This window comes from Bos taurus, chromosome 19, assembly GCF_002263795.3.
Source record: "Bos taurus isolate L1 Dominette 01449 registration number 42190680 breed Hereford chromosome 19, ARS-UCD2.0, whole genome shotgun sequence".
In the NCBI taxonomy this organism is placed as follows: Eukaryota; Metazoa; Chordata; class Mammalia; order Artiodactyla; family Bovidae; genus Bos; species Bos taurus.
Window position 1 is genome coordinate 30,428,238 of NC_037346.1, and position 24,387 is coordinate 30,452,624.

The following is a 24,387-nucleotide window of genomic DNA, read 5'->3' on the forward strand; positions in this document are numbered from 1 at the left end:
AAGATCCCTCATGGCCATTTATAGTTAATCCTCATTCCCACCCACAGTCCTGTGCAGTCACTAATCTATTTCTATCTCTATAAATTTGCCTATTTTGTACATTTCTTATAAATGGAATCTTACAGTGTGTTGTCTCTTGTGTCTGGCTTGTTTCATTTTATGTGATGTTTGGGGGTTTTTCCTTATAAAATATGTGTCAGTAATTTGTTACTTATTATCTCTGAACAATAATCCATTTTACAGATAATGACATATTTTGCCTATCCAGTTATCTTAGGTAATTTTTAGTTTGGGGCCATTACAAACAGTGTTTCTGTGAACATTTGCTTGCAAGTTTTTGCATGGACATATGTTTTAATTTCTCTTGGGTTAATACCTAGGAGAGGAGTTGTTGGGTGGTATGGCAGTTTTATGTTTAACTTTTTGATAAATTATTTTCTGAACTAACTTGATTGTCTTATATCCCCACCAGCAATGTGTGAGGCTTCCCATTTCTCCACATCCTTGACAACATTTATTATTATGTCTTATTATTGTAGCCATTCTAGTGGATGTGAAGTAGGATCTCATTTGAGTTTTAATTTGTATTTCTGTAATAATGATATTGAGCATATTTTCATGTGCTCATTGGCCATTTGTATATATTCTTTGGCATAATTTATGTTCATATCTTTTGTCTATTGTTTGATTGAGCTGTTTGTACTCTTACTAAGTTCTCAGACTTTTTTGTATATTCTGGATATATTGCATATGTGTTTGCAAGCATTTTATCCCAGCCTGTTGCTTATCTTTTCATTTTCTTCATGGCATCTTTTGAAGTGCAAATGTTGTTAATTTTGATGAATGAAATTAAGCAAAGATGTCTTAGTTACAACAGCAAAAGTATAGTCCATAAAAGAAAAACCTGAAAAACAGAATCTCATCAAAATTCAGTTGTGTATAGGAAAAAGTTGGTCTTTGTAAATTTATCTCCTATTCTACCCGTCTACTGCCTTGCAGTAAAAATTCTTTAAAATTTTCCACCGAGGACCTCAGTCCTACAACTAGTAAAGCTTAATTCGGCCAAGAATTCAAAGGAGACTGGAAGCAGGTTCTTCCCCAAGAGGGTCCAGATAAGAGTCCAGTCAACTGGTTCCTTGATTTTGACCCTGTGAGACCATCAGTAGAGGAGCCACCTGGATTCCTATGTATAGAAATGAGATTATAAATGGGTGTTTTTTAAAAAGCCTCTTTGTGTGTGTGTGTATAGCAATAGGAAATGAATAAAATCAGCTGTGATTTCACCAACTCTAAGATTAGCCAAACCAAATGGCTAGAATAGCCTCAAATCTATTCATAGCTGAAATCAAGATATAGCACCTTTGATATTTTCTTTAATCTGCCATTTGAATGACTGTATCAAAAAAAAAAAAAAGAAAAAAAAAAGGGAAAGCTACATTTCCTGTATTTATTATCTTAACAGATAATACCTTGAAAGTGGATCAGCTTTCTACTTTCCAAGGCACTATCTTATCTCTTATCTCATCTTGTCCTCACAAGAGCCTGGTGGGTCAGATAAAAACAAAGCCGGTAGACATCACTTGCCCGAAGAAAGTAAAACCGACTTTAGCTCAGTACTAGGAAGGCCTTTCAAACAATTAGAACCAACCCACGGTGGAAGGGGCCAGCTTCTAAAATAATAAACCATGTCTTACTGGAAGACAAAGCTGCATGACAGTATTTGAAGGGTTTAATGGGACGCAGAGTGGCATGGTTAAAGAGCCAAGCCTCTGAGATCTCTTCTAACATTAAAAATCTGTCTTCCAGATAAGCAATCAAACTAAATTAATGCATATTCATGTTGGGGTTAGTCAGTGATTCCTTGCCATTTTCATAATTGCAGTTGTTTTATTTTTGTTTATTTTTAAAGTTTGTTTTTCAACTGTGGACCATTTTTAAAGTCTTTATTGAATTTCTTACAATATCACTTCTGGTCTTTTTATGTTTCGGTGTTTTGGCCAAGAAACATGTAGGATCTCAACTCCCTGACCAGGGAACAAACTCACACCTTCTTGCTTTGAAAGGCAAAGTCTTAATCTACTGGACCACCAGGGAAGTCTCTGCAGTTGTTTTTGAGGCAGCAGATCTATCTAAATTCCTTTGTGCAAAGAAAATCCTGTATGATAGACCCCCAATGACACATTTTTTCAAAGGCACCAAAGTTTATTAACCTGGGTGGATTTCACAAAGGCTTTGTAGTAGAGGCAAGCTTTGAAGTTAGTATGTCTGACTCCTGAGTCCTTGCCTCGAACCACAACAGCGTGACCTACCCTCTCAGTAGGAAACAGGAGCAGATTGAAGCAGCGACTTAGACATTTAAAGAGATGGACAGTCTAATGAGACTGCAGACCGAATCTTGGAGGAGGAGTGTGTGTCCCAAAGAATAGGACATCCTGCTGGCTCAGTGGCCCAACCGTAATGCCAGTGCCCCCCACCCCTCCCAACACATACAGAGGGGAGGAATACTCTTTCCTTTCTTTGTGTTTTCCTCATGGCCCAAGCTAAAGGCCCACTGCCCCTGCCTTGGTTACTAGAACTCCTTAGACAGCCCACCTTCCCTCCCTTAACCTCAGTCTCTTCGCGTTGTGCGTGCCTGCTCAGTCATGTCCGACTCTTTGTGACCCCACAGACTGCAGCCCACCAGGTTCCTCTGTCCATGGGATTCTCCAGGCAAGAATACTGGAGTGGGTTGCCATTTCCTCCTCTAGGGGAATCTTCCCTACCCAGGGATCAAACCCATGTCTCCTATGTTTCCTGCATTGGTAGGTGGATTCTTTACCACTGAGCCATCTGGGAAACCCACAAATCTCAATCTATCCATCTGTGATTTAAGGGGTTTGGATTAGTTGATCTCAGAAATTCCTTCCAGCTCCAGAGTTCCTGTTATTATGGGCAATTATATATATAATTGCCCATAATATATATGAGCAATTGCATATATATATATATATACATGCTGCTGCTAAGTTGCGTCAGTCATGTCCAACTCTGTGCGACCCCATAGACGGCAGCCCACCAGGCTCCCCCGTCCCTGGGATTCTCCAGGCAAGAACACTGGAGTGGGTTGCCATTTCCTTCTCCAATGCATGAAAGTGAAAAGTGAAAGTGAAGTCACTCAGTTGTGTCCCATTGCCTTCTCTGATATATATATACACACATACACACACACATGTATGTATGTATTTTGGCATTTCCCCCCAAGTGCTTCTTCTAGAGATACTCAGAAGCTCAGTAGATGCTCAAAAAGAGATTGACACCCAGATCTGAGTATTTCTTTTGGGAGATTCTTGAGTTTCCTTGAGAATTCTGTTTTTGTGGAACCTTGTTCTTCTGGGCTCTCAGATTCCTTGAGAGCTTTGCTGCTGCAGCGAGATGAGGTCTGAGTTGCCCCCTAGCTGAGAAGAAGAGGCAGCCGTGGGACAGTAAAAGGTTGGGAGAGTTGGCTGGGGGCCAGGATTCCCCTGTCCAGGCAGTTGCCTTTCATCCTGGGGATACTCAGGGCTACAGCAGGCCCTCAAAGGTCTGGGTGAAGCCTCAGGAAGAAGCCTGAGACTGGTGAGATGGAAGGCGTTGGGGTCAGTGTGGAGGCAGAGCTCAGCCTAAGAGCACAGGTTTGGTTAAGGCTGCACATAGAACTCTGAGGATGTAGCTATCAGTGTTGGAGAGAAGCGTTGCCAAGTGATCACAGTGACTGAGGAAGGTGAGGTGGGACCTAGCTTTTCACCTTAACCCTGACTTGCCTTCCCTTGTGGCTCAGTAAAGAATCTGCCTGCAGTGCAGGAGACTTGGGTTGGACCCCTGGGTCGGGAAGATTTCCTAGAGGGGAGAGCATGGCAACCCACTCCAGTACTCTTACCTGGAGAATCCCATGGGCAGAGGAGCCTGGCAGGCCACAGTCCATGGGGTCACAAAGGGTCAGATATGACTCAGAAATGAACACTTTCACTTTCTGACTCACCTCACCTTCTGGCCCACCTCACAGATCAGGAGCTGTAGGGCTTCCCCCAAGGCTCAGTGGTAAAAAAAAATCTGCAGTGCTGAGGACATGAGCTCGACTCCTGGGTCGGGAAGATCCTCTGGAGAAAGAAATGACAACCCACTCCTGTATTCTTGCCTGGGGAATCCCGTGGACAGAGGAACCTGGAGGGCTACGGTCTATGAATTCGCAAAGAGTTGGATGTGACTTGGTGACTAAACAACAACAGAATAACAATGTGATTCAGTTGCATGAGCCCAGCTCCCCAGGAGTTAAAGGCAGCCCGCCCATCCCCTCCTCACCCCATTACACAGGAGAACTCCAGGTAGAATAGCAATTCTGCATATTCTCTCCACCTGGGCAGACTGCCTTCCTGGGTTTCTTTGTCAAAGGCTGAAGTAGCTATGGGAATTTCACACTGAATTAAAGGAGAATTCAGGAACCTCAAAGCTTTTCAAAGCAATTTTGGTGGCAGTGGAGGTGCAGTCACCATCTGGTGAGAAAAGTGTTAAGTCAGAGATTCTGGTCAACTCTAGCATCAGATTCAGAACCAAAGAGTTCATTTCAGAGACACCCCTTTCCTCAGACAGCCCCACCCCCCATCTACACTGTAGGTTGAGAGCTTCTGTATTGATTTTCTAGGTATTAAAAAAGCCAATGCCACAGTTTTAAAAGCTCTGTTGAGATACAATTTACATGTCTTAAAGTAAGACACCCATTACAAGTGTACAAATCAATGACTTCTAGTGAATTCTTAGACTTGTGCAGCCGAGATCACAATTTAGCTTTAGAATATTGCTGCCACCCTGTTTGCAATCAGAGCTCACTCCCATCACCCTCCCTAGGCAGCCCCTGATGTGCTATCTCTGTGTCTTGTAGACATTTCGTAAATGGAATAGTATGGGATCTTTTGCATCTGACTTCCTTCATTTTAATGTTTTTAAGGTTCATGCATGTTGTATGTGTCAGTACTTGATTCCACTACTTTGTTAAATAGCATTCCATTGTGCAGATATATTGCATTTTGTTTATCCATTCATGGTTGATGGACACCTGAGTTATTTCCAGTTTCTTATTGTTACAAATATTGCTGCTTTGAACATTCCTGCGTAAGTCTTTGCAGGATCTTTTAGTTTGGGCATTTGAACTCTTAGGTGCAGCATGTGGGATCTAGCTCCCTGACCAGGGATGGAACTCGGGCGCCCTGCTTTGGGAGCATGGAGTCTTAGCCACTGGACCACCAGGGAATTCCCTTGTCATTAACTCTTGAGTCAGCTCTTTGAGGCTCAGGGGAGACCTGGGAGACTAAAGCAAAAGCCATTTATCTTAAAGGACAGGGACACAGGGACTTGTATGCACATGGTAGAAGGGACAAAGGATTGTTCGGGATCCCTTTATTAAGGCACGAAGTCCATTCATGAGGACTTCACCTTCATGACCTAATCATCTCCTGAAAACCCTGCCTCCTAATACCACAATCTTTGGGGAGTTAAGATATGGTCTCAACATATGGATTTAGCAGAGACACTAACATTCAGACCATAGTGCTAAGCAAGTGAGAATACCTCTTCACAAATGAACTTAAGAGTACTTGGGGTGGGGCAGTGGGAAGGACGGTGAGAAGTGAGCTAGGGAAATAAGCGAGGGGAAGGTCAAGACAGTCAGGAAGGTGCCATTTAGAAACCTCCTCCCACAGCACAGAGGGGAGCAGACTGGTGGGGTCTGGGCTTTCCTTTACAGAAGCTGTGTCAAGCCTCTTGTGGCCTTGAACCTCAGTCCTGTCTCACTAGGACCAACCTCCTCCGCCTTTCTGTGTTTGGCAGGTGTTACATCACCCTCACCCAGGCCCTGCACCTGACCATGAGCGGGGCTCCAGCAGGACCTGCAGGCACAGGCAAGACAGAGACCACCAAGGACCTGGGCCGGGCGCTGGGCGTCATGGTCTACGTGTTTAACTGCTCCGAGCAGATGGATTACAAGGTACAGGCCCAGCCTTGGAGGGGCTGGGGCTAGGTGGTGGCCCAAACCATTGATCAGCTTTATCCATGCCGCTCTGGCCAAGCTCAGAGACGCAGACCAGGAGGTCTCTGCTTCTCCACAGGAGACATGGGGACCCTTGGCCCTGGGAGCTGAGTGACCTCCTGTTAAACCTCACCACCGTGGAATCCACTTCCTCTAATGAGCTCTGCAGCCACAGATGGGTGACTTACCCTCTGGGACCTTCCTTCCATCATTTGTAGAATGAGGAAGCTGAACATATGTCCAAAGGCCTAAATTCACTACTTGACCCAGAAGCACAGAAAGGCTCATAAGTGGTTGATATGAAAGTCTTCACATAAAAGCCATAGATGTGCTCTTCTGTAAAAGTGGGCATTTTTCCAGGATTTCTCAAGGGCACAATACTCTACAAGGGCAGATTTGGCTTCTGAAGACAGACTAGAGTAACCTCTATTCTTTTTTTTTTAATTTTTGGCTGCACTGGGTCTTAGTTGCAGCACGTGGGCTTTTCTTGCTGTGGTTGCATGCAGCATGTGGGATCTTAGTTCCCTGACTAGAGATGGAGCTCCCGGCCCCTGCATTGGAAAGCAGAATCTTAACCCCTGGACCACCAGGGAAGTCACAGTAAGCTCTGTTCTTAGCAAGAGATACATAAAAGACAAGTACAAGGCTAATATTCTTCATTCAGGCACGCTTCATTTTTACATTATTTTAATATCAAATGTATTCCAGGCGCTGTGTCATAAAGAAAGGCAAGGGAAACAAGACAACCGTTAGGTCACCTCTTAGCAACATTCTGCTTACAGCTAGACCTTACATAGATTCTTTGTTATAAAAGCATAATAATAGGTTATCTCACTGTCTCATTTTTTTTTCATTGTGTGTATTTTTGTAGACTGCCATAAGTCCCTTTTGAAAATAGGATGGCATTTAAATAAATTTAGGGCAGAAAAAGAAAATAATTACATTAAATAGATCAAATATTTATAGGTATAAATGATGTGATACGTTGATTGCAAAATAAATTCAATTTTAAAATAGTTTTAGAGACTGCAAGATAGCATTTGCAGTTACCCCATACAGGACTCTTTAAATGAGATTGATCTGCTGCAACTTTAATCATTTCTCTTGTATATAAAATTTTGCTGCACAGAGTTGCAGAATCCTGTAGCACCATGTTTTCTCACAGAAAGCAGACAAAATGAGGATTCAGGCCCAAAATAGCTGTGCTCCCATAGTCTATGCACTAAATTTTAATATGGTTGCTTTTATTGATGAACTCATAAAGATAACATTTCTCTTTAAGCCAGGCTGGAAGAAGAAATATTTTTCCCCCTTTAAAGAAACAAGCTAAGCTTTAGGAATAAACTTTCTAGATTCTTCTAGAGTTAAGCAATGGCAGCAGTTCTGAGATAAACATACTCTCCGAAGAGGAACATTCTGGAGGACACACTTATTTAGATATGGAAGACCTTGGATATTGACTGAAAAAGGAAAGGCATATTTCTTAAAGTCACACCTAACATGGGAAACAGGAAGAGATTGAGTTGGCTCCATGGTCCTAGGTCACTAAGGTCATTTTACTCAATCCTTTCAAAACTTGATTACTGAACTCTGACCCCACCAATTCCTCTAAGAGTACGGGATGAAAGGACGAGTCTGCCCTCAATTTGTTTGAACCATGAGAAAGTTCAGCCATGTGTGTCTAGTCCAGACACAGATCAGAGCAAGAACAGTAAGTATAGCTGTAGTGGGACACAGCAAAGGTAAGATGACCACTTCCTGGACACCAGACATCCTTTGTAACCAAGCAGCCTCACTAAGCAGAGTCAAACCCCGTCTTCCCTTTCTTGTTCAGCTATTCAGATAGAGGAATGGAGTGATGGGCAGATGGATAAATGGAGATGGAGTGATAGATGCTTGATTGATCAATAAATAAATGATAGAGAGATTAGTGCTTCCCAGCTGGCACTACTGGTAAAGAACCCACCTGCCAATGCAGAGATGTAAGAGACGTGGGTTCCATCCCTGGTAGGGAAGATCCCTGGAGGAGGTCATGCAACACACTCCAGTATGCTTGCCTGGAGAATCCCGTGGACAGAGAAGCCTGGCAGGCTACAGTCCATGGGGTCGCAAAGAGTTGGACATAACTGAAGTGACTTAGCATGCATGCAGAGAGATATATAGATTAGATGTATGCAATAGTTGTTGTTGTTCAGTTGCTGGTCATGTCCGACTCTTTGCGACCCCATCGACTGCAGCACGCCAGGCTTCCCTGTCCTTCACCATCTCCTGGAGTCTGCTCAAACTCATGTCCATTGAGTCAACAATGCCATCCAGCCATCTCATCCTCTGTTGTCCCCTTCTCCTCCTGCCTTCAATCTTTCCCAGCATCAGAGTCTTTTCCAATGAGTTGGCTCTTCCCATAAGATGGCCAAAGTAATGGAGCTTCAGCTTCAACATCAGTCCTTCCAATGAATACTAAAGATTGATTTTTTTTTTAGGATTGACCAGTTTCTAACCAGTGGTCTTTAAGGAACCTGGAGTTCTATAATAAAGGGGATAGAAAATTATCAATACTTAGACATGTAATGGTAAGCCTAGCACGGATGGTAATTTAATCTCTGTACATCTCTTTGCAGTCTTGCGGCAACATCTACAAGGGCCTTGCTCAGACTGGTGCCTGGGGCTGTTTTGATGAGTTTAATCGAATCTCTGTGGAGGTCTTGTCAGTGGTGGCGGTGCAGGTACAGGGGGCAAAAGTTGATGGGAACATGTGGTCTTCATGCCAAACACTGAGGACTTCTGCATCCTCTTGATTTCACCCTCTCCTCACCCTTCCCCCTGTTGCATTTCTTCTATCTGCTTAAATCAGGCATGGGTGCAGCACACGGTATCCACAGGGCCCTACCAATACATTTACTGGCCTTGATTCTCCATTTCCTTTTCTGTAAAATGGGAAGAAAGAACATCCATGCACCTGTTTCTTGGGGATGAGGAAAGGCTCAGCAAGATGGCAGAGCCCAGCTCCTTAGAAAAGGCACGGAACTGTCTGTCATGAATACTCAGACCCATGGTGGCCCAATGCAGCACCTAGTACTAGAGGTTACCAACAGGCTGTCTCCATGTGTCCCTGCAAGGAGTCAGGGGACAAAAGGGGAGCAGTGAGAGACAGATAGACCAAAGTCAGCAGAGGGTTTGCCTTGGGCTCCAGAGATTATATGACCAAGTTCCACATACAGCTGGGATTGTGAAAGAAGCAGGTTCTTGTAGAGTTAGCCAGACAAGGCGGGGAGAAGTGGTTATGTGTGTCGGCTCTGAAACCACACTGCCAGTGTTCACTTCTGGTCCTGCCACTTACTAGCCATGTGCCCTTGGGCAAGTCAATATCTCAAACTCCACATCTGTAAAGGGAGTTAATAATAGTACCTACTCGATCTGGTTGTAATAATTATGGAATGAGTTAACTTAAAGCCCTACACATAGTGGGCACACAATAAATGTCAGTCTCTGACATGATGGTGATGGTGGTGATAGTCATGGTGATAATGGTGGTTGTGGTCATGGTGATGATGATGGTGATAGTGGTGATGATGGTGATGGTGGTAGCGATGATGATAAGGGTGATGATGGATGATGGTGGTGATGCTGCTGCTGATGATAATGGTGATGGTGGTGGTGGTGGTGATGGTGATGGTGATGGTGGTGATAGTGATGGTGATAGTGGTGGTTGTGGTCATGGTGATGATGATGGTGATGGTGGTGATGATGGTGATGGTGGTGGCGATGATAAGGGTGATGATGGATGATGGTGGTGGTAGTTGTGGTGATGGTGATAATGATGATAATGGTGACGGTGATAATGGTGGTTGTGGTCATGGTGATGGTGGTGGTGATGGTGGTGATGATGGTGATGGTGGTGGCGATGATAAGGGTGATGATGGTGATGATGGTGGTGGTGGTGGTGATGCTGCTGCTGATGATAATGGTGATGATGATGGTGGTGGCGGTCGAGGTGATGGTGGTGACAATAAGGGTGGTGACGACCATGGTGGTGGTGGTGATGGTGGAGTGGTGGTGATGATGATTACTCTCATTATTACTTGAACCCTGAAGGAAATGGGTTGAAGAAAGTAGAAGGTTGGAACACACAGGACAGGGAAGAAGGGTCTACTCCCTAGTCTCTCTGGTCTCCTCTACACCCTTCACTCCTTCTCAGCGGGCCCAGGTCTGGCTGTCTTAGCAAACTTAGCATCCTAACTAATGAGGCAGTGCCCAGCAGCCACTGTCCCCAGTGTAGAACAGACAGATACTGAATTTGCCTAATTTTGAAACTGCCCAACACAAGGGCAGTAATGAGGTCTCCAAGATCAGTTGCCTTTTGCTTCTGGAGTTAAATGAAATCAATTCAGCCTGGAATTCCCTGATGCTTTCACATTCTCATCCAGGAATATATCTAAGGACACATTCTCAAGAAAGTGGTCTGACAACCACCTGGGCAAAAGCTGAGTTGCTACTGTTTAAAATCATAGACCCCAGAGGGGAAAATTGCACTGTGTTCACGCCGCAATCCAGGTTGGCATGTTGGTGCAGAAGCCACAGCAGCTGTGACAGTTCCCCCGCCCTCCCCTCTCCTCCTCTCCACTCCTCACATGTCCATGTCCCTCTTCCCAGTAACTTCTACAAAAGTGAGCATGCCTCAGTGTCCTCATGGGTGGAAATTTTCATTTCTCTGTCCGATTGGTTAAGCAGAATTACGTATCCAACTGGGAAAGGTAAAGCAATTCCAAGAACAATTATTTTTTAAACATATAAGATACTACTTTCCTTTTTTCTGGAATTTTGCCACTACTGTTGCAATCAGCTCCCAAGGCTTCGGGTTATATGGGCCAGCCATTACCCTGCGCCTCCAGCCTGGGTCCCCTCCATGCTCCCTGATCAGATTCAAGCCCTGACTGTGTGCTGGGCTGTGGCTGGAAGCGGTTAGACACAGCAGAGTAGCTAGCAGGGGCTCTAGAACCCAGCACAGCAGTGTTTCAAAAATTAACGCGCTGAACAAATAGATGCTAGTGTCTCAGAGCTAGGGGAGCTCCCATGAAACACCGTTTATAGAGGAGCCTGCTACTGCTGCTAAGTCGCTTCAGTCGTGTCCGACTCTGTGCGACCCCATAGACAGCAGCCCACCAGGCTCCCCCGTCCCTGGGATTCTCCAGGCAAGAACACTGGAGTGGGCCTAAGGTCTAAAGTAAAAACAGAAACATTTTTTAAAATGTAAAATGTGATGAATGGGTTGCATTTCCCAAAGAAAGCAGACTTCAATCTGCCCCTACAGAGAGAAGCATGGAGTGAGCCAGGCAGGGTTTTTGATTTTGATTTTTTAATTTTGTATTGGGGTATAGCTGGTTCACATTGTTGTGATAGTTTCACCCCACATCCCTCACTGGGCGATGAGGGTGGTGAGGGGCCCCAGGGCAGAGTGGTGCTGTGAGCGCCATGGGAACCAGCAGAGTCTGGGCTGTTGGGCCAGCGTGCCGGGCTCTGGAGGCCACCTCGGCCAGGATGCATGGACATTCTGTGCATGGAGAAGAAGTTTCAGTCTCAAGCTAATTGCTGTAAGCTCAGCAATTCTGTCATTAGATCTTCACTTGGGAAAGAAGCTGAATCCCAGTTGTGGAACCGCTGGGTGTTCTGGCAGAAACCGCCCTTCTGGACACTAACATCCTCACCTGTGGGGGATGGTCCGCTTCCTCCAGCCCCTCTTCCTGTCTCTGTCTCTGTCTGTCTGTGTGTCTGTCTCTCTGGTCCAGCTGTCTGTCTCTCTCTCTCTTTCATAAGTGTTCCAGTTCTGATTCTCTCTCCGCCTCTCCTCTGTCTCTGTCTCTGTCTTGTTTATGATCCAGCTGTTCCTCTCTCCTGTCTTATACACACTCCAGTTATTTCACTCTGAGCCTCTTTCTCTCTCTCTCTCTCTCCTTTGTTTCTGATCAGCTCTGTTTCTCTCCCTCTGCTTCTCCCTCTGGTATATGGCCCAGCTCTCTGTCTCTCTGTTATTTATAGTCCAACTCTTCCCCTCTCCTTCTCTCTTATATACACTCCAGCTGTTTTGCTCTCTGTCTCTCTCTTTCGCACACATATTCAGACACACATCCCTGCAGCCCAGCCTCCACAGAACCCTTGACTGTTCTAAACACCTGAGCACAGCTGATACACATGAGGTTCACTCAAAACCTTTCACTGGCCCCGACTTCCCAGTTCTGCAGATGTCCTAGGGCCTGGCTGGACAAGAGAGGCCCTTTTGCCTTCCCTCCTTCTGCTGCTGATCATTTTCGCACACATTTTCCCAAAGCAGCAGGTGTGGAAATAAATAGGTGAATTTCATTTCTGTCTCTGCTTCACTGCTCTAAGAATGATCTAGAATCTACATCTGACCAGGTCAAGCTTCAGCGTAAATCCCCTCCGGCTCCAGACCACATTTAAGAAAAACTCTAATCTCTTTAGAAAGACATGACTGGCCCCTGGGCATCTGGCCCAGCCTCCCTTTCCATTGTGGCTCTTTCCTCTCCTCACCAGACACTCCGTCCCTGCTGGACTCACCTGTGCTTTCCAGGTCTGTTGTAGAAATGTAGATGGGGGAGGAGCTGAGAGAGTTAAGACCAGATAAGGACCACACTGCAGCGATGGAGGACAGGTTAACAGTTTCCATGTTAGTTGCTGTTGTTGAGCATTTTTGTGTGTGTGCTAAACTCCTTGTGGACTTTATTTCACTTATTCCTTAGAGCAAGCCCGGGCAGTAGGTCCTGGTGTTCCTTCTTTCCATCTTGTAGTAGCTGAGAGCCCAGGCTCCAGAATCCACAGGTCTGGATTCTGATGCAGATACCAGCACTGAGCAGCTGTGGAGGGCTCAGCAAACTACTCCCCTTTCGGTGCATCCAATTCTTTACAGAGAAAAAGGATGATGGTAGTAAAGAGCTCCCCTCAAAGGATCCTGGTGGGGATCCCACAACTTAATCCAAAACTGTGCTCAGGACAGCAGTCAGTATGGGGGGAGGGAACCAGTGTTCAGAGCTGTCCATCTCCAACCTTTTAGACACCACGTGATAGGCATGGGCATGGGGCTAGGGGCAGCCAGATCCTTTAGACACGTACTCAGTGCCCATTAGTAAAGGGTCCAGGGCTCAGGCCTTAGGCCTGTCCTTCAGTGTAACCCTGGGGTCCCAGCCTTAGCCACCATCCGACCCCTGGAACACAGAGGGGGCGTTTTCCCATGACTTGTTCACCAGGTAAAAAGCATTCAAGATGCAATTCGAGACAAGAAGCAGCGGTTCAACTTCCTTGGAGAGGAGATTAGCTTGAACCCATCTGTGGGCATCTTCATCACCATGAACCCAGGCTATGCTGGTCGTACAGAGCTGCCCGAAAACCTCAAGGCTCTGTTCAGGTGAGCATTCACTCTGCCCTGGGCATACAAGGACCCCAGAGACAAGCTTCTTTATTCTTTCCACTGAAAACATATGACATATATGCTAGAAGAAATGTAGAACATATATTAAAAAGTAGATTATATAAAACACATTTAATGCCATCAGCAGTACAATGATTTTTTTGCCGAATTGTGTTCTGTTCTTCTTTACAGGCATAGAATTTACGCATTTGTAGTGTATGTTTGTGGTCTACACACAGTTTGGCATTGTTCTTTAATTTCATAGTTTGTCACAATCCTATCATAAATAGTTTCTTCTTCTGTTAAATATTCTTAAGAAATCTCATTTCATGACTGTGTTTTATTCTATCAAGTGCATGGTCCGCAATATAGTTAGCAAGTCCCCTGTAGTTAAACGTTAAGACTGTTTCTGACATTTAAAATAAATTTATTCATCATGGTAAAATATACATAAGTAGTTTTTTTGTATGCATGATTATTTTCTTTGGCTAGGTTCCCAGAAATGGAATCACTGAGTTAACAGGGAGAAACATTTTTAAGGCTCTCGACACACATTGCCAAGTTGCTTTCCACAAACAGTAGTGCCGAGTGACACTCCTGGAAATGATGCATGGTTGTTGTTCAGTCGCTCAGTCGTGTCCAACTCTTTGCACCCCACGGACTGCAGCGTGCCAAGCTTCTCTGTCCTCCGCTATCTCCTGGAGTTTGCTCAAATCCATGTCCATTGAATCAGTGATGCCATCCAACCATCTCACATTCTGCTGCCCTCTCCTCATTTTGCCTTCAGTCTTTCCCAGCATCAGGGTCTTTTCTAATGAGTTAGTTCTTCCCATCAGGTGACCAAAGTACTGGAATTTCAGCTTCAGCATCAGTCCTCCCAATGAATATTCAGGACTGATTTCCTTTAGGATTGACTGGTTGGATCTCCTTGCAGTCCAAGGGACTCTCAAGAGTGTTTTCCTGCACCACAGTTCAAAAGCATCAGTTCTTCACCAGTCACTCTTCTTTATGGTCCAACTCTCACATACATACGTGACTACAAAAAACCAGAGCTTTGACCATACAGACCCTTGTCAGCAAAGTCAAGTCTCTCCTTTTTAATACACCATCTAGGTTTGTCGTAGCTTTCCTTATAGAGAAATGCAATAAAGACACATAACTACTCTAAGCTCCTATTACATACCTCATAATTTTAAAATTAAGTAATTGTAGGGACTTCTCTGGACTTCCCAGGTGGCATTAATGGTAAAGAACCCCCACCAATGCAGGAGATGTAAGAAACATGGGTTTGATCCCTGAGTCAAGAAGATCCCCTGGAAGGGGGTACGACAACCCACTCCAGTGTTCTTGCCTGGAGAATCTCATGGACAGAGGAGCCTGACAGGCCACAGTCCATAGTGTTGCAGAGTCGGACGCAACTGAAGCGACCAAGCACAGCACAGCGCAGGGACTTGTCCAGCAGTCCAGTGGTTGAGACTTCGCCTTCTAATGCAGTAGGTGGGATTCAATCCCTGGTCAGGGAGCTGAGATTCCATGTGTCTCATGGCCAAAAAACCAAAGCATAAAACAGAAGCAATGTTGTAACAAATTCAATACAGACTTTAAAAAAAAGAAAAGAAATACAAGGGAAAGAAATTCTTTAAAAATGAAATAACCATAAAATAAAATGTTACTAGAAGTAGAAGGAAAAGTCACAGTAAGTTCTTATATACAGATAAAAATTCCCTTCGGTATTCTATTTCTCATTTTGTGGCAAGGTGGGGTTAACAGGTACTGACTTCAGCTCTTGGCATTGGGCGTTGGCATTTGTATGCAAATAAGTGTAGAATAATCTCTGAGGGTCTGGACTTGGAGAAGACAAGTTTCAGGATGAAAACTAGACAGATTAGAGAGACTCAGTTCCTCAACAGTAGCCCCAAATCTGTGATAATTTGGGGCTAATTACTAACCTGTAATCTGCTAATTACTCAGGCTTCACTAATCTGTGCCTTGTGTAAGGCACACTAAACTTAGCTTTAAGACTTGAGTCATAGCTCCAACTCTGTTCCCATCTGATCACATCATCCATCACCTTGAGCGGGCAAGTCCACTCCCTGTTTACCCTTATTAATTCATTTTAACATTGAAAATCTTCGATGAAATCATTGCCAAGGTCTCAGTTTCCACCCTCACACATGCCTTCATCTATGATCTCAGCCAGTGTCTCTTGTCTCACAAGCTCCCGTCCAGGCGTGGCTGGGGACCCAGTCAGCCCTATGTCTCCCTCTCACAGGCCTTGTGCAATGGTTGTCCCGGACTTTGAGTTGATCTGTGAAATCATGCTGGTGGCCGAAGGATTCATCGAGGCACGGTTATTAGCCAGGAAGTTCATCACCCTTTACCAGCTGTGCAAAGAGCTTCTCTCTAAACAGGTAACCCTCCCTGGTTACACCAGGTGACCACTCAAGTGTGATATTCCCAGCTCTGGATAGATTCTGGAGCTGGGGTATTAGGGAGACATAGCACCTTCTCATAATAGATTCTTTACTGTCTGAGCCACTTATCAGACTTCCCTCTATGGGCTTCCCTCATAGCTCAGTTGGTAAAGAATCCGCCTGCAATGCAGGAGACCCCAGTTCAATTCCTGGGTCGGGAAGATCTGCTGGCGAAGGGATAGGCTACCCACTCCAGTATTCTTGGGCTTTCCTTGTGGCTCAGCTGGTAAAGAATCCGCCTGCAATACGGGAGACCTGGGTTTGATCCCTGGTTTGGGAAGGATCCCCTGGATAAGGGAAAGGCTGCCCACTCCAGGATTCTGGCCTGGAGAATTCCATGGACTATACAGTCCATGGGGTTGCAAAGAGTCAGACGCGACTGAGGGACTTTCAGTTTTTCAGTTTCATAGTAGATAGTCACTGTGCCTATCTAAGCATATTCAAAGCTCTGCAGACTTCTATAATAAAGATATTTCTATAAATAAACTATAACAAGGAAACTTCTGTAATAAAGATACATGTTTATTATCTTAGCTAAGATAATAAAGATACATGTTTTTTATTAACTAAAAATTTAGCTTAGCTTAGCCCAGCATTTAAAAAATAAACCTGTTTGGCCGTAGCGCTCCATTTTTTAATACAATGCTTAGTAACACCTCGTAGACTACCAGTGTCCCATAAGAAACATTGCATGGCCAGTGAAAGCCCTTGGAGGGAGCGGTCTCTGCCTGAAGGAACATGAAGAAAACTGGGGAGAGAGAGTCAGACATCAAATGGCACCCCAGTGCTCTTTGTTTCTGGCCCTTAAATGTGGCTTCTTTCCAGGCCAGACCAGGAACTAGGAACCCGGAATCTTCATCTGCTATGTCGTAGATCTTTTCTTTTGCCCCCACCTTGACCTCCCAAGTGACCTAGTAGTGACATGATATCTCATTCTGCTGACACGAGCCTGAGCCCGTGGGTCCCGAGTTCCAGCATGTCTGGTCTCAGCAGCCCCCTTCCCCCAGGATCACTATGACTGGGGCCTGAGGGCCATCAAGTCTGTGCTGGTGGTGGCCGGATCCCTGAAGCGAGGAGACCCTGACCGGCCTGAGGATCAAGTCCTGATGCGCTCGCTGCGAGATTTCAACGTCCCCAAGATCGTGACTGATGACATGCCAGTGTTCCTGGGCCTGATCGGGGACCTGTTCCCTGCCCTGGATGTCCCTCGGAGGAGAGATCTCCACTTCGAAGCCCTGGTTAGGAAGGCGGTGGTGGAACTGAAACTCCAGGCTGAGGACAACTTTGTGCTCAAGGTACATGGGGTTTTTCCTCCCTCTCGAGATTTGTCTCTTAATTCTTTTCTTTGACAATGGGTTATACTTCGTCCTTAACCCAAAGGGCTGCTCTCAATGTACAGATATTCATCGACTGCAAAAACTCAGTTGACTTCACTAGCTCTTTACAGGGGCTTCCCTGGTGGCTCAGGGGTAAAGAATCTGCCTACAATGCAAGAGATGCGGGATGGATCCCTGGGTCAGGAAGATCCCCTGGAAGAGGAAATAGAAACTGTCTCCAACATTCTTGCCTGGGAAATCCCCTGGACAGAGGAGCCTGGCGGACTACAGTCCATGGGATCTCAAAAGAGTCAGGCGTGACTGAGCAACTAAACAACAGCAACAGCTCTTTAGAGGGACACCCACAGTGTGGAATGTGTCATAGGAATGCAAGAGAGGGACAGAGCCCCTACCATCGGGGGTTCACATTCTCACAGAGGAATGAGACACAGGCTCTGTTATATCGTGTTCCTTTCCCGTGAATTACTTCATGCACCATAATAACATTGATGCGTCTCAGAGACGTTACTTTCTGCAAAAGTATTCAGCAAAAATAACACTTAGGGCAAAGAAGGCTTCCCTGGTGGCTCAGATGGTAAAGAATTTGCCTGTAGTGCAGGAGGCCCAGGTTTGATCCCTGGATCGGGAAGAACCCCTGGAGAAGGGAGTGGCTTCCCAGTCCAGTATTCTTGCCTGGAGAATCCCATGGACAGAAGGGCCTGCAGGGCTACGTCCATGGGCTCCAGGGTCATAAAGAGTTGGACACGACTGAGTGACTACCACTTTCACTCAAAATGTACAGAATATTGTACCCAAAGCCCTAAAAACTCAGCAATGTGTTATTTCATCAAAAAGCTCTGGTTTGAGAAGGCATCCTGCAGTCTTTTAAAAGTGATAATATTAACTTGGGAAGAAAAGGAATAGTCCCATGGAAGTGTGAAAACTGGGAAGGAGATATAACAGTAAATTTCTGGAAAGATGGAGAGAGGATGGAAGAAGACTGACAAATCAAGCAGAGCAGAGGGGGTTGCAGGTGTAGAAAGGGCTCAGGGGACGAGGAGCCAGGAGGCCTCCAGTCTGCCAAGCAGAACCTCGGAGCAGCTCTGGGCTCAGAGCAGGTAGTGAAGGAGGGCAGGGAATGAGGAAGAGAAGTGAAAACAGCCAGGAAGGGGGAACGTTAAGACACATCATAATGGGATTTCAGAAGTCAAGGGTCAAGAGGAAAAAATGAAGGTTTTGTGGCTGGGTGATGGATTGAGGTGTACAGGTGACCCACGAAGGAATGAAATTCAGGATGATGTCAGAACCTCTCACCAACAATATCAGATAGTACTGGACAAGGAAACCATTCCTTCAGATTCTGAGGTGAAACGATCTCAAAACTCCATTATGTGCCAGGTTATCAGATATTTTCAAGGAGTTACAGATTTTATTAATATTACACAGGCATCCTATTCGATTAAGCTATTTGAGAACATACTACAACAAAACATGGATGAAAAACAAATGTCATGGGATTCAAAAATTCAAGAATCAAATAAGGGAAGTCTTTGAATTATCGCTGTCAGCAGACCTAGAAAGCAGTTAACCCAAATCAAGGCAGCATTTCCATGGTCTCTAAGGAAAAGGACCTCAAAAGTAGACAAGGCATATAAATGGGAAAGAGAATCACTGAAGAGCTTCAGGCAGTCATCTACCTGGTATGTGTGTGTGTTGAGGGATGAGAGACAAAATTAGAAGCTGATTTGGGCCAGATTGCAACAGGGCCTTGTAAACCAGTGTAAGGATTTGGGATTTCATCACCGAAACTTAGGAGAACCACTGAAAGGACAACCTGATGACAGTGACAGGATCACATTTTCATTCCAGTAAGCATACAAGAGTGTAAAAAGGTGAGCCTGAAGGCAAACTACATCAAGAGTGATGATGCCTCCCATGTGACCACTGTCCCCCAAAGAGCTCCTTGACGCCAGCCTCATCAAGCCATCTGGTCAACCACATCATGCTCTGTCACACCACAAGCCTTTGTGCTGTTTCCTCTGCCTGGAATATCCTTCCCATTCATCTTGGCAAACTCCTACCCACCCTTGAAGCCCCAGTTCAAATGCCCCATCCCCTGTGAAGCCTTTCATACTCCCTTTATCTATATAAAATCTACTGTTTCTTTCTATCTGTTGCCATAATGTCCATGTTCACGGGGTTCTCATGGCAAGAATACTGCAGTGCGTTGCCATTCCCTCTTCCAGGGGTGGGCTGATGCTTTCAAATTATAGTGCTAGAGAAGACTCTTGACAGTCCCTTGGACAGCAAGGAGATCAACCAGTCAATCCTAAAAGAAATCAACCCTGAATATTCATTGGAAAGACTGATGCTGAAGCTCCAATACTTAGGCCACCTAATGTGAAAAGCCAACTCATTGGAAAAGATCCTGATGCTGGGAAAGATTGAAGGCAGGAGGAGAAGAGGGAGGCAGAAGACCAGCTGGTTGGATGGCATCACCAATGCAAAGGATGTGAATTTGGGCAAGCTCCAGGAGATGGTGAGGGACAGGGAAGCCTGGTGTGCTGCAGTTCTTGGGGTTGCAAAAAGTCAGACGTGACTTGGCTACTGAACAGCAACAACAGTCTCTTTTCACAGCATTTAGTAAATACATCAGCCGTAGCAATTATGCCCTTCTTGCATGTGTGCATGTACTCAGTTATGTCGGACTCTTTGCAACCCCTAGACTGCAGCCCACCAGGCTCTTCTGTCCATGGGATTCTCCAGGCAAGAATGTTGGAGTGGGTTGCCATTTTCTCCTCCAAGGGATCTTCCTGACACAGGGATTGAACCCACATCTCAATTATCTCCTTACATTATAGCAGTTTGTCAATATGACTTGCTTCTCTATCAGACTATGAGATCAGGAAGGGCTGGAGAGTCATCTCTGAATCTCTCTCACCAGACACACTCTCTAGCACTTAGTGGTTACTAATAATTACTCACATGATGAATAAGTGAATAAACGAATCATGTTGCCCCACATTTAGGACCCCATTTTATCCTGGGGGGAGTAACCCTTCCTGTGTTGACCTCAGGTCTCACTTCAGGCATCAGTCGGGCTCACAGGGGAGTGGTGGGGATGTGGGTGAGTGACAAGCGGTCCCTCTGGCCGGATTCTGTGTCTCCCAGGTGGTCCAGCTGGAGGAGCTCTTGGCAGTGCGGCACTCCGTGTTCGTGGTGGGCAGTGCAGGAACTGGCAAGTCGCAGGTGCTGAGGTCCTTGCACAAGACCTACCAGATCATGAAACGCCGCCCTGTCTGGACCGACCTCAACCCCAAAGCGGTCACCAACGATGAGCTCTTTGGCATCATCAATCCAGCCACACGAGAATGGAAGGACGGTAAGGGCAGGATGCTTCTGTCTTAGCTACTTGGGCTGATGAGAAGGCAGTGGGGAGGGTGCGGAGGAGGGAAAGCCGAGCTGATCAGTTTGGGGTGGGAGGAGGTGAAAAGAATCAAAGAAACTGATTTTGGCTTGGAGAGGATCATCATCCATTGGGGTATTTTCTCTCCTTGGGGATTTTTCAGCTCATAGAGAGAATAAACCAGGCAGGCCTTCTCAGCTGCAGTTCCGTGATTGTGGACTGCAAGTCATGGGGTTCCCACATTGCCTGGCAGAGGGTGTGACATGGGTCAGGCAGGGAAGCCCACCTCTCATTCCCAAAGGAGCAGGCAGTCTAGCGTCCCACAGAGGGTACCTCCCTGTCAGTACCACCCCAGGAGTGATGGGGAGGCTGCTACAGAAGACTCATCTCAGGAGCATCCTGGGACCACAGGAAGATGTGTATAGGATGGGGCGTCCCAGGTGGCTCCGTGATAAAGAATCCGCCTGCACTGCAGGAGGCATGGGTTCAATTCTTGTGTCGGGAAAATCATCTGAAAAAGGAAATGGCAGCCCACTCCAGTATTCTCGCCTGGAGTGTCCCATGGACAGAGGAGCCTGGCCGGCTGCAGTCTATGGGGTTGCAAAGAGTGGGACAGGACTTAGCGACTGAGCACATATGCATGTGTGCAAGTGTATAGGATAATACAAACACTGCTCCCTTTTATATGAGATCTTGAACATCCATGGATTTTTAGTGTCTGCAAGAGTTCCTGGAGCCAAGGAGCTGGTCCCTTCTACAGTGATTCAGATTGTCCCAAACCCATGCTCACTTGGGGCTGACCCCAGTGTCGCCTTCTGAGAACTGAAAATTGTGACAGGTGTTGAAAGGGTATCCTGTCACTGGGAGAGAGCAAAAAAGAAAATGGAGAAAACTCTCCACAAACTGATCAGATCTCTTTCCAAAAGCAGTGTGGCTTCCTGAATGTGGTCATCTCAGGTCCCGCCTAACATCCCAGTGACTACATCAGGGTATACTGCCTGTTGTTGTTCACTGGCTCAGTTGTGTCCGACTCTTTGTAACCCCATGGACTATATAGCACACCAGGCTTCCTGTCCTTCACTATCTCCCAGAGTTTGCTCAAACTCTTGTCCATTGAGTCAATGATGCCATCCAACTGTCTCATCCTCTGTCGCCCCCTTCTCCTCCTGCTCTCAATCTTTCCCAGAATCAGGGTCTTTTCCAATGAGTCAGCTCTTTGCATCAGGTGACCAAAGTATTATAGCTTCAGCTTCAGCATCAGTCCTTCCAATGAGTATTCAGGGTTGATTTATTTTAGGATCGACTGGTTTTATCTCCTTGATGGCCAAAGGACTCTTAAGAGTCTTCTCCAGCACCACAATTCGAAAGCATCGAATCTTTGGCACTCAGCTTTCTTTATAGTCCAACTCTCACATCCATATTTAACTACTGGAAAGACCATAACTTTGACTATACAGACCTGTGTCAGCAAAGTGATATGCCTGGATTCCTCTAATTTAGGGTCTTCCATCAGAGGCCTTGAAAAATGGGACTTAATGAGTAGCCTCTCTAATTTTTATTTCACTATTAATGAGGCTTAGCATCTTTTCCTTCTTAGCGGTCTTAGTAATTGGCTCTTTTGTAATTTTATTCCTCCTTATTATATTCTTATCAGTGTGTAAGTTTTTTTTTTAATACATCAAAGACATTAAACTTTTATCTGTTATATGCACCACTAATGGTTTTGATCTGTCTTCCATTTGTCTACAGATACTTCATGACATGTTAACCATGTACTTTATAAAAGGAAATTATGTCTGTCTAGTCTTTTTAGCATCTGGGATTCCTATTTAGTTTATGACTCTTTCTAATTTTAGAGCATAATATCATAAATTTGGACTTAAAGATTCTTTTCACATTAACATTTTTTACTCATCTGAAGTTTATTTTGGGGCTTATCTGGGCTTCCCAGGTGGCACAGTGGTAAAGAACCCACTTGCCAATGCAGGAGATGCAGGTTTGACCCCTGGGTCAGGAAGATCCCCTGGAATAGGAAATGGCAACCTACTCTAGTATTCTTGCCTGGAAAATCCCACAGACAGAGGAGCCTGGTGGGCTACAGTCCATGGGGCTGCACATAGTCAGACCCGAATGATCACAAAGTATGAGGTGAGGCAGAGAATCAGCCTTATTTCCTCCCAGATGGATAATTGACTGTGAAATCTCCATTTATTAAGTAAAGTATCCTTTATCTCTGAATCTAAATTCCAGCTTTTCACATGTGCAGTTTTCCTTTGGTATCCCTGGGATATTGGTTCCAGGAACTCCTGCAGACACTAAAATCCACAGATGCTCAAGATCTCATATAAAATGGAGTAGTATTTGCTTTATCCTATACATATTCCTCCTGTAAACTTTAAATTATCTCTAGACTATTTATAACACCTGACACAATGTAAATGCTGTGTAAATAGTTGCAAAAACAATGTAAATGCTGTGTAAATAGTTGCTGCTGCTGCTAAGTCGCTTCAGTCATGTCCGACTCTGTGCGACCCCATGGACTGCAGCCTACCAGGCTTCTCCGTCCCTGGGATTCTCCAGGTAAGAACACTGGAGTGGGTTGCCATTACTATTGTTGCTAGAATATGCATGTTGCTAGACTATGCTAGAAATAGTTGCTAGAGTATGGCAAATTCAAGTTTTGGTTTGGGGAAATTTCTAGAATTGTTTTTTTTTTTCCCCGAATATTTTCAATCTATGGCTGGTTGAATGCACAGACTTGAAATTCGCATATTGAAAGGGAAAATTGTATTGACATCTGATTCTGGGTTTTCTATTCTGTTCCATCACCTATATCTAATCCTGTACTAATGTCATTCTATCTTAATTATTATCATTTTCTATCATTTTCCTGTCTGATGAGGTAAATCCCTCTTTAATACTTTTCTGTAATTTCTTTGCTAGTCTTAGATACTTCTTCCACCTTAAATTTAAGCTCACATAATATAATTCAAATTTTAAAATGTGAGAATTTTAAAGTTTTATTAAATATACTCATTAAATATGGAGAAATATACAAAAGTTTATAATAATCATAAATCTATGTTCCCTAAACAAGAGATCTTCCAAGTAAATGGAATATAACTTTTCAAAAATTTTAAGAATTTGATAAAAATAGAAATACAGTGGTTTATATTAATACTTGGAGAAGGCAACCCACTCCAGTACTCTTGCCTGGAAAATCCCATGGATGGGGGAGCCTGGTAGGTTGCAGTCAATGGGGTCACCAAGAGTCGGACACGACTGAGCGACTTCACTTTCACTTTTCACTTTCATGCATTGGAGAAGGAAATGGCAACCCAATCCAGTGTTCTTGCCTGGAGAATCCCAGGGACAGCAGAGCCTGGTGGGCTGCTGTCTATAGGGTCGCACAGAGTCAGACACGATTGAAGCAACTTAGCAGCAGCAGCAGCAGCATATTAATACACATTTTTCAATATTAGAAAGATTCAATAGACAGAAAAATAAGTATAGGCAAAAAAGAATTAGGAAATGCATCATCAAACACAATGTAACACAAAGATATAGAACTTTGCATCTTGTAAATAGAAAATATTCCTTTCTTGATAGGTTCGTGGAACATTTCCAAAAATTTAAAGTTTAGCTGGGCACAGAAGAAATTGTAATAAATTCAAAAGTATCCATTTTTCAGGCCACTTTGTTGGATACTAATATAATAGAATTAGAAACAAATAGCA

General features: G+C 44.8%; 1 protein-coding gene across 10 annotated transcripts in view; it reads left to right on the top strand.

Moving 5' to 3' along the window:
• DNAH9 (dynein axonemal heavy chain 9) overlaps positions 1 to 24,387 on the top strand; it is a 290,463-nt gene that overhangs the window by 99,645 nt on the left and 166,431 nt on the right. For all 10 annotated transcript variants that reach the window (XR_009491586.1, XR_009491587.1, XM_024980551.2 and 7 more), the window contains 6 exon segments: positions 5,839 to 5,995; positions 8,656 to 8,760; positions 13,294 to 13,451; positions 15,727 to 15,865; positions 16,936 to 17,223; positions 20,416 to 20,626. Coding sequence is in view for 8 of the 10 variants with exons in the window: in XM_024980551.2 (XP_024836319.1) it covers positions 5,839 to 5,995; positions 8,656 to 8,760; positions 13,294 to 13,451; positions 15,727 to 15,865; positions 16,936 to 17,223; positions 20,416 to 20,626 (1,058 nt within the window). In the remaining 2 variants the exon portion in view is untranslated.